The 11,303-nt window shown below is 41.7% G+C and overlaps 1 protein-coding gene across 1 annotated transcript; it reads right to left on the bottom strand.

Moving 5' to 3' along the window:
- Nucleotides 1-2,141: 2,141 nt before the first annotated feature.
- On the bottom strand, nt 2,142-3,845 carry LOC119652496 (glucose dehydrogenase [FAD, quinone]-like). The gene is made up of 2 exons (XM_038056678.1): nt 3,717-3,845; nt 2,142-3,665 (listed from the first exon to the last, which is right to left on the bottom strand). Exon 2 carries the CDS (start codon nt 3,579-3,581, stop codon nt 2,142-2,144), a length of 1,440 nt encoding a protein of 479 aa, XP_037912606.1. The 5' UTR covers nt 3,582-3,665; nt 3,717-3,845.
- Between the last annotated feature and the right edge of the window lie 7,458 nt (nt 3,846-11,303).

The raw sequence follows: 11,303 nt of genomic DNA, 5'->3' as shown, positions 1-11,303 counted from the left end.
GGTAAATTTTAGATTTAAGACGTTCATTGATACGTCGATCACAAAGAACACCAGTTGTGGAACGCCACTTCATCCAGGTTGCGTTAATGCGTGAAGCAATTTCAAAACGTAGTTCTCCATTGGCTGATAGCGTTGACACGCTTAAATCGCTCAGTTCTGCTTGTTTCACCGCTTAGTGGCGCTAAGAGTGTCTCAGAAGAATCTCAGGCGAGGCATCGTGTGTTATTGCGAAAATAGTTCCGATGGACATTTTGGCAAATGTATCTGAAAAATAGAATAAATTAATTTAAGAAGGACACTGAATACCGAAGGGCGGCAAGGCGAGAGTCGCTGGAAAAGTGAGAGAAACGGTGGGAATACTCGTAGAAGGCTCGCCGGACTCTGAGTGGATTTAGCAACGACACGACGAAATTAACTAGTACCTGTCAGGACATTGTGGTTACAGGAAGTATCTGAACCGATTTAGGCTGGATGATTCCCTCTTTTACCCTGTATGTGGTTACGCACGGAGGACCCGGAGCATGTTATATTTTACTGTCCACAATTCTGCTCAGAGAAGAGGAGCCTTGAATACTTCCTGAAAATCAGCACAAGTGCTCAGAAAATTGCCGGGGAAGTATTGAAGTCGGAGGGAAACTGGTATATGGTATAGTACGAAGAACGGAAGGCTTGGCCGCCTAAAACGTAGTCCACAGGTGGTTCCGCAAATTGTGATTTTTTTTCAGATTTTTCGGATGGGTGGGTTCTGAGAGCGGCACCTGTTTCGCTTTTCCGGCAAACATTTTAAGTCTTCACTTCTCCGTTTTTCATCCAGTGTTAAAGATAAGATCAGTTTTGAAGAATACTAATCGATACCTTTCATTTGATACCGCACATGATTCTATTTAGTCAAAAAAATCTGAACCCCCTCTCGCATATACGTGGAGCCCACCTTAACCCCAACACAAAATAATGCTACTTACTACATGTAAAAGGACACACAACCACACATTCTCAACAAATTTCAAGACAATCGGTTAATCTCTTTCCGAGTAAATTGAGTGTGACAGACAGGCGGACAAGCAAACAAGCGGACAATCCAAACGTTTTGTTTTCAACAAAACATTAAAAATCGATTAGCTTGGGATATAACTTTCAATAGAAGGAAGCCACGGTCTGGCACAAAAAGGTTCTAATTTTATTCTGACGTCTCAACCTAGGCAGTGGAAAAACACATGAAAGTGACAGCATATTTGAAATTTCCCTCACAATCAGAAACGATCGATTGACACCGACAATTTGATGTACCGATGCTTTGGATTGCTGACCACAAAATGATAACATGCGCTATACTATCAGTCTGCCATCAGTTCGACCAAAATGACCGATTTTAGTGAAATATTTAAATTGTGTCCGGATAGCTGAGTGGTTAGAGCGCAAGGCTGTCGTACGGAAGGTCGCGGTTCAAATCTCACTGGTGGCAGTGGAATTTGTATCGTGATTTGACGTCGGATACCAGTCGACTCAGCTGTGAATGAGTACCTGAGTCAAATCAGGGTAATAATCTCGGGCGAGCGCAATGCTGACCACATTGCCTCCTAGTGTACCGTTACGGTCTTGAATGAAGTGCTCTAACACACTTCAAGGCCCTGATCCAACATGGATTGTTGCGCCAACGATTATTATTATTATTATTATTTAAATTCAAGTCAGTAATTCTGATATTAAGACTGATGACAATGCCTTCTAGAGTGCGACAGCACGGATAGCTCTACATATTGTACATTTTGGATTTGGGAGGTTCATTGATGCGTTATCGCAGCCAATTGTCAATTGTTTTAATTCATCCAGATTGCGCTGAAACGTGGCAGTGGGTGAACTTAAAACTCGCCTGACACCAAACATTTAGAAAGAATTGAAAATTGGTTGAGAAATCTCACTAATTGCCAAGAGGAAACATTGAAGGCATATATAATTGAGTGACATGTTTGACCTTGTCTAGACTTCAGATTTTTATCATAAATGTTACTAAAATATGCTCCAGAGACTCTTCTTTATTTCAAATTGTTTTCAATTCTTTTATTTGTCACATTAACAAACTTAACAAGCCGTATGATTAGGAAAAATCTTAATTATTTGAATTTTTTGAATTTTTAAATCCTTTATATTGTTTTATCTGTTTTCACTAAATCCGCACCTTTTTCTCCAATCATAATTACCGCCGCATTAATGTTGGAACTCACCAAGTTGGGCATGACGCTCGCATCAATTATTCTCAGACCTTTCACGCCATGGACTCTCAATTCTGAATCCACGACTGCACTTTTACTATTCCTTGGACCCATCTTTGCAGTTCCGCAGGGATGCCAAACTGTATTTGTCATATATCTGGAGTAACACTTCCAATATCTCGTGCTTTGATACTCGTGTTCGTCACATGTTGGCAAATTCGGTCTCAAAAATTCTGCGTCAAAATCGTTTAGGATCGGTGTATTTGGAAATTCGAGTACCTTGTGGATACCTCTTACTAATCTTCTCATATCGTCTGCATCTTGAAAATAGTTTGGAAGTATAAACGGATTATGCCGGTAATCTAAACTTTGAAGCCGGACTAGACCTCTAGATCTTGGTCGAACTAATATCACCGAGATAAAGAAGATCGTGTCTGGTGGATGAATCTGATTCTCAAAGCTTTGGAGTATATATGGCTTCCAGTTCGGTTGGAATGCTGTAATGTTATCAATGCGCGATAATATTAATTGGATGTCAGGATATAGCCCAACTCCATCCGTGTTGATGAAGCCTGTGATGTCAAGGCCAGGTTTTCCGAACGGTCCATTTCGGTACACCCATTGACTGTAAACTGAATCAAGAAATTCAGAGTCCATTCCTAGCGTTTGCTTAATTTTCAGTTTGAAGAAAAGGTCAACTCTCACGTGATCCTGAAGATTGTTTCCCACAGGCAAATTTTTAATGACTGGAAGCCCTAGTGCTTTTAGATGTATTCTGGGGCCGAGACCAGAAAGCATCAATAGCTTTGGAGTCTCAATGGACCCTGCGCATAAAATGATTTCCTTCCGTGCTTTTACCTCCATTTGATACCGACCTTTATAAACGAAACTAACTGTTTCTGCCTTTAGTTTTCGAGTAAATTTGATTTTCCGAGCAACAGCATGTTTGATAATATGCAGATTTGGTCGTTTTTGAGTTAAAAACGCCTTTGCCGTAGTCATTCTTCTGCCATTTTTTAACGTACCGTAAACTCTTCCAAAGCCCAAATATGGTCCTGCGGAAAAGTCTTCAACTGCATTATATCCTAGCTCTTTAGCAGCTTTCATAAACATAAATTCGTCAAGCTTTGGTCCGCGATATGTTTCGACATTCATTGGGCCATAGGTTCCATGGACTCCACTTTGATTACCTTTAAACTTCTCTGTCTTTTGGAAATAATACTGGATATCATTCCAGCTCCACGCTGGATTGCCTTCATTCACCCAATCTTGGTAGTCGCGAGGATTACCGCGAAGGTAGAGCATTGCGTTAATTGAATGTGAGCCGCCGAGAAGTTTACCCTTGTTCCATATACAGGTTTCGTCCTTCATACCCAAGCAATAATTTTTATTTGACCTTGTGGGGTAATTCCAATCGACTTCTGATCCAAATGTGGAGAATGCCAGTCCAGGGATCTGAGGGTTATTTACTTACTTACATGAGGAGCAGCTAAGAAAAATAATTACCTCATTTTCAATAAAAGTATTTCCCCCGGCTTCAATTAAGAGAATTTTGCTGTCGATGTTTTCTGCTAACCGTCCTGCAACAACTGATCCTGCCGATCCAGCTCCAATAATGACGTAGTCGTAATCGTCGAGACCTTTAAATTACAAACATTCCTACTAATAGAGATTCCTTTGAAGTTGAGGAAACTTAAAGAGTTCAACTCAGAACGATCTCAGCAGAAAGTTACTTTTTTTTTTTATCTATTATTAAGAAGTATGATCTAACAAGGATACTCTGTATAAGCTTGCCAACTAACCTCAGGATGATATCAAAATCATACTTGGAGAGTTTGACAGTCAAGTAGGGATACGTCGGCTCCCATAGCTTACATAAAAACACCAATGATAACGGACTGCAGATTATTCAAATAGCAGTATTGCATGAAATGTTTGTTGGAAGTTCCATAGAAGTTACATAGGCCTCTTCAGACAGGATCACTTTCAGATTCATTCGGCTCGAACTACAGCTATAACACCTATAAATGGGAAATGGATGTCGCAATAGAAGTTAACAGTGATACTGAAAATGAAGCATCTACAAATGATCTTCACTACCACCTGAAGAGCGTTATCATTGAAACGGCCACTAATATACTTAGCCACAGTCGCAAAAAAAACAATACGATTGGTTTGACGATAAATGAATGTTAAGCTAGCAATAGAATGGAAGAATTCTGCATAGCGGCCAATGCTGAAAGCTCAAAAAAAGGCGGGTACACGCAGAGGCCTATCACGAATTCCGTCGAGTGAAGAATCGACTTCACGGACAGAAAAAGGAAACCTGGGAGAACCAACAAGTCTATGTACCCGAAAAGTACATGGCATGCAAGTTTTACTAAAAAATTAGTAGGATGTAGCTTTATATGCGTCGATGCTCATCCTGCCGAGAAAAGTGGAAATCCGATTTCCGGCAGAATGGGCATGTTGGACCGAAGTACTTTGATAAACTGTACAACCAACAGAATATTGGCGAGTAGGAGATCCTACCAATTGAAGGCGACGGACAAATAATGCCATCAGTGCCAACAAGCATGGAAGAAACAGTCAGTGCAATCCGAACTGTTTAAATATTGAAATGATCATTTTCACCAAGCGATTCATCAACTTATGTTGAAAGTGTGGGAAAGCGAATCAATGCCTGACGATTGTCGAAGAGGCATTATCTGTCTCATATATAAAAAGGGAGATATCACAAAGTACAGCAATTGTAAAGGTATTACATTGCTGATTACCATCTATAAGATATTCTCCGCTATTTATCGCTATCGCTAGAACGGGTAAGCCTATATGCCCAGAACATCATCAGCCCATACCAAAGAGACAGGTAAATCAGCAATAGATTAGATTTCCTCTGCAGAAAAGATGGAAATATGGCCATTAACTGCAGCATCTTTTCGTCGACTTCAAGGCCGCCTATGATAGCATAATAATAATAATAATCGTTGGCGCAACAATCCATATTGGATCAAGGCCTTGAAGTGTGTTAGAGCACTTCATTCAAGACCGTAACGGTACACCACAGTACACTGTGGGAGGCAATGTGGTCAGCATTGCGCTCGCCCGAGATTATTACCCTGATTTGACTCAGGTACTCATTCACAGCTGAGTCGACTGGTGTCCGATATCCAATCACGATAACAAATTCCTCTGCCCCCAGAGAGATTTGAACCGCGACCTTCCGCTACGACAGCCCAGCGCTCTAACCACTTGAGCCATCCGGACACTATGATAGCATAGCCAGGATAAAAGTGAACACGGCCATGGGAAGGAGAATTCGGTGTCTCCACTAAATCGACAAGGCCAACCTTCGAGGCCAGCTAAAAGCAGCAAGATCACTCTAGAGACCATTCGGCATGAACAACGGCCTAAGATAAGGGAACGCCCTTTTTTGCATCCTGGCCCTGGAAAAAGTGGTCCGTGATGCTGAAGAAAATGCGACAGGAAGTGTTTTCTTCATGTCCACCAGGTGGTAATTAGCGCGAGATTTTGGGCTGTAAATCAAGGAAGGCAAGATGTAATATATGGTTTCAACGTCAACGCCAAAAACCAAAGCATCAAAAACAACAAATGGCATTGGTCAAATGAGAACATGTACAGATAGGAAACTTCAACTGTTAGATTGCTGATAATTTCTCTTATCTGGGGTCAGAGGATAACCGCTACCACGAGAGAATCTGCAAACGGTTGTTGGCTGCAACTGAGCATATTTCAGCTTGCAAAACTACTACGCTCAAAACGTCTCACCATAGGGTCAAAGCTCTTACTGTACAAGATAATGATCTTGATGGTCCTCGTGTATTCCTTGGAGTCTTGGGTTTTTACTTAGAAAAATTGCGACCTCTTAGTCGCGTTCAAGAGAGGATTGACAATTCCGTAGCCTATATATCGAGGAAATCTATAAGTGATACCACGCCTGTCTGGTTATGGATAAAATGTGGCTCAGTAGGTTATTGCGGGCAAGTTATTTAATCCGTAGGGGTGAGGATGATTCAGCTCTGAAAGTTGTGGTAGACCCTGTCTGGATCGGAGTGATGGCTTAGGCCAGTATGGCAAACAGCTTCCAGGGATATCGAATTGGTGGATCTCTGAGCAAAGTTGGTATGTTTGGAGCTCCTTATTAAGGCAGGCCCATACCGAATACCGCTTGTTGCACCGTTGACCGAAAAACCGAGGAACTTGCAAGAGCCCTTGGTATCTGTGCTCTAAAATAAACCCGATGCTCTGGTGCCAAAAGCTGCGATATAGAACACAAACGCGGTAAAAATGCTTATAAGCTTCTCTATTTTGGTAGCCCACACACTCAATACGGTGTTGGCATTGCCATCTCTGAGGGTTTTCGTGGTGCCATTAAAATTTCCCAACGATTTAATGACTGGCACTACTCACCACAGACACCTGATCCCCAGAAGATGCATCCTGGCAACTTTTTGACACAAGAAACTTTGACGTGCTGCGTGATTGCGGATGATCTTAATAGGAATGCGGGTGAAGAGGCAAATGGCAACAGGTGTCATGTGGGAAAGGGGGTAGAGTACGCAATGAAGGTGGCGAGCATATAGTCGATTTTGCAGACACCCATGACCTTGTAATTGTGAATTCACAGTTCATCAAACGTCTCATCTTCCTACGTTTTATAGTGGGAACAGTAAAACGGAAACGTGTATACTCCCGTAAGTCGTCTATATTTTGCCACTGTCACGGACTGGATCTCAACACCGGCGGCTGATTACTGCCTTGTGGAAGAAACCACCGATAAAACTGCGTGTGGAATGCACGGACCTGCCGCGCATTAAATGGTGACGATTTCGTGAGAAGAAAGAAGAACTGATCTCACTTATGCGATTACCGACTGCTACGAATGTGGAAGAATGATGGAATTAATTTGAAGACACGGTCCACAAAGCAGCCCGAGGGTTGTGCACTTCGGGGCTTGAAGACAGGTAAGCGGTTCACCAACCGAGATACTTGGCTTTAGAATGACGATGTTGAAATGAAAGTCTGTGAAAAGAAAAGCCTCTACCATAAGTTTCTCGACAATAAAACGCTGGCCAATTGGCAAATTTACAGACTGCCAACTGGGAAATAAAGAACGCAATCGCTGTGATTCGAGTGGCCCATTACAAAGATCTTTACGATAAATTGGACACTTGTGATAGTGAGACAAATTTGTATCGACTTGTTAACAGCCGACATCAACACACACACAGGATATCGAAAACTTTTGTTGCGTTAATGACGAGAATGGTACTTTGCTTATCGATGAACCACGACGAGCAGATTTCAGGTGAAGAATTTGTTTATTCTTCACTTCCACTAGCATTGCTGACATTTGGAGCAATACCAACTGTTAGCGCCGACGTTGAAACAAGGACCTGACGATTTCATTTTTGAACTCTGGAAGGCGAAGTGAGTGAGTTTAAGTCAACACTGTGGCTCAGTGAATTCTTTAGTCGGGTTATTGATGAAGCTAGAACACCATTTGATTGGTAAGACAGTACCACAGATCTAATATGGGATGCCGTCCGATTGGGTTGCTGTCCCATACAATGAAGATTTTTGAACGCATTCATGACAATCGTATTCGCGACATCGTTCAAATAACCGTGAATCAAGTCGAGTCTGTCCAGAACTGCGGAACTATTGACGCAATACACACTACCCGGTTACTCATGGAGAAACATCGTGAGCAGCATCACCATCTTTGCGTTGAATGTTTGTCTCTAGAGAAGGCATTTGGTCTACGATAACTCCTATTGCCAAAAGAGCTCGAACCAGCCACTCCTCTTTGTTCTTTTTATGGAAACCAACAAACGGGTCATGCAACGTCTAGCGCTCTATGTAGCGTCTCATAGCAAAAATGATTTTGAGCAACTTGTCTAAAAATGGAATGATCGCTTATTGTAACAATTTTGGTGGACTGACTCCCATGAAGGAAGCACTATTAGTGGCTATAATCTACCCAGAACTGAACGATTTAAATATCTCCGGTTGATGCTATCGGCAAATAGAGAGCATTAGCGAAACCTGGATGAAGTGGTGCTTCATAACTGGTATTCTTTGTAATCGACGTATCAGCGAACGTCTCAATAAAAAAAAATTACCGCAGTGTCCTCCATCCTGTCGCGCGCTAACAAAACCATAATAAGTCGAGAAACCGAAAGCTCGGCGTTTCAGGTATGAACGATTTTGTTTGTTTGTGTGAGTATATTTGATGTAATGTATATGCATTTAGCATGTCAGACGACTCACTTTAGTGCGATATTGATATTAAGTACTTAAGATTGTATACGGTAAAGACAACTTTGAGCTACTGTAACTTTGTTACTAATAGCATGATTTTGATGAAACTTGGATATAACATGCTTCATAATATAATCTACTCTTCTGCAATATAATTCTAGAGTAAACTTAAAGCGAGTTTCTAAAATTGATAGACCAGTAGCTTACTCCAAACTACAATTTTATTTTATTATGTATATATATTTCGGGAGCAACTTAGTTTCTAGTCAATTTCCTCACAAATATAGGTGTGTGTGTGTGTATGGTGGGGGAGAAGCTACAACTTCTAACCACTCAGGCCGTGTTGGCCCATTGTACTCGCCTCCCCCGTCTAACGGAATATTCCGGATTCGTTAGCGTATCGCAAGATTCCCGTTAGTGGATGTGATGCTACCCGTCGCAATTGGAGAACATCGGCACCAAAGATATGATGCTTGATGCGTCCATAGGCGGGGCATTCACATAGGAAATGCTACCGCTTCCTCATTACAGGAGGGACACGTATCATCTTCGGTAACTCCTATTCTGAACATATGCCCAGCTAGTGAATTATGGCCTGTCAGAATGCCCACAATACACCTGCAAGTCCTCCTGCTTTTCGACAGGATAAACTTTGCGGTACGTATGTTCGGTTCTGGCAGGAAAAGTTTGGTGTGTCGAGCAGCATTTAGGCTCTGCCACCTGTCATCAAGGAAAAGCCCACTTCTCGTTTTTATTCGAGAGGTAGACTCCGGCTCCAGAACCCTCTTCTGTTTTTGAACCATCGGTGTAGAAGACTTTCGTATATCCCGCCACGTAAATATAGGAATATACGATTATTAACTTAATTTGAGCAGATATCGACATGGAGAGTATTTTGACACCGTATAGAGGCAGTTTTATAATTTTTTTTCAGATTTTTTGGTTCGGTAGTTTCTAAGAATGGATCTGTTGAAGAAATCGTCACTCTCGACCCCCGAATTCCCTGTCTTTCCAGCAAATGTACTAAAAGTACTAATAGAAACCTTTCATTTGATATCCTACATGACTATATTATGTGAAAAAAAACTTTTACATTCCCTTTTTTCATGTATGACGAACCCTCCTCCCCCCCTAATCTCAACATAGAAAGATGTAAGTCACTGCATGTTTGGGAGTTCATAGTTCCCACCTTCTCATCAAATTTCGTGTCAATCGGTATAGTCGTTTCTGAGAAAAGTGCGTGTGACAGACCGACATACCCAAAGACAGACTTTGAACCGGTTCGTTTTAAAAAGGAAGAAATTAGAAGGAGAAGAAAGCTCAAATTGAACCGGGAACATTAAATTTTTGTTAACAGACGACCTCTAGCTTCAGCAACAAGGGGCTCCACCGAGATGAACTGCAATTCAAATCAAATCAAGGCCATTGCAATCAACTGTGAACACTTAAGTCAAATCAAAATAGAACAACGAAAAGCAGAAAACCTGTGTCAAGACCCAGATAGGGAACCAATCTAATCGGAACTCAGTCCTTAGCGGCAAATGAAGGTTTTGAATCCAACGATTGATGCTTCTTGTGCTACGATACCAATTCGCTTTTTCTTGATTGTGGGCGGTGCGAAGAAAATAGGGGGAAACTCATTCCAAGGCGAGAAGTTTCGACTCTGATATATGAGTTATTAAATGAAAGATATTCGATCTGATCTTAGTTTTGAAATTGTTTGGAAAGTGGAGTGGTTGGGTGTGCACTTATCAAAGATCCATTTTCAGAAATAGTCAAGCGGGTTGTCAAAGTCAGTAACCGGGAAGCGTGGCCCACTTCACTTTCATGTGAAGTAGAGATGAGGTTCAATATCATCATCATCATCAATGGCGAAACAATCAGTATCCGGTCTACATCTACATTAATAAGGAATTCCAGACATTCCGGTTTTTGCGTTTACGACATCGCTCGATACAAGGCAAGGGCTGGCAAGGCTTCTTTTTGGTCGTATTGCCCGGACGTCCAATATAGCAAAAAAATATTTACAGCATTTTAAAGCGGCCACTAAACTAATCAGTCACTTGGTCAATAGCTATAAGACATGGGCTGTCGACGGTAGGCTGATTTATTATACGCCAGCTGAAATGCTGGCTTCCGTTGCTGCATCGTAGAGACTCCATGGAAATAAGGATTTTTTTATTGCGTTCGTCTTGTTGTCTTCCACAGTTTCAACTGCTATCGACCCACCAACCCCTTCGCGGCAATGCGGACAAAGATGTTCTAAATCAGTAGAATAACACACTAAGATCTAGTCCGAAATGAGGACATTATCGATGGTATAACGTGGATTTACCATCGAAAAATTGCAAGCAAGGCATCCTTGACGGCATGGTATATTATCCTCGCTATTGGGGACTCTACAGTGGGCTATAGCATTCAAGTCGACGAGGAAAATCAAAAGGCCGACCGAAAAAGCGATCGCTTGGCACGGTCGATTACCGAGAAAATTGGCGAATTTTATCTAGATGGGCTGACCCCGCTACCGAAAGGAGCACAGACTAAAGAAGAGAAAAATTCAGGAAATCATGCTCAACGTTTTCTTTCATAGTAATAAGGAGAAGTAGATTTGTCAACATGACAGAAGTTTTTGGAAGCACAGGCAATAATAATCACGATTACATAAAATAGGCTCACCATACACTAAAGCGTGTTCTCCGTAATCTTTAGGCCATATTTGCGTGGTCGATATATTACAATGGATTGCGATCATAGTCGAAAGAAATGTGTTGATCAAGGTGTTAGCTGGTCCGAGACTTCTGGCTGCGC

This window comes from Hermetia illucens, chromosome 3 (assembly GCF_905115235.1).
Source record: "Hermetia illucens chromosome 3, iHerIll2.2.curated.20191125, whole genome shotgun sequence".
NCBI lineage: Eukaryota > Metazoa > Arthropoda > Insecta > Diptera > Stratiomyidae > Hermetia > Hermetia illucens.
Note: the sequence above shows the minus strand (reverse complement) of the source record. Positions and strands in the feature narration are given on the sequence as shown.

Bases quoted from the DNA above. Each gene is read 5' to 3' on its own strand.
- LOC119652496 (XM_038056678.1), bottom strand. From the start codon at position 3,581: ATGAAGGACGAAACCTGTATATGGAACAAGGGTAAACTTCTCGGCGGC.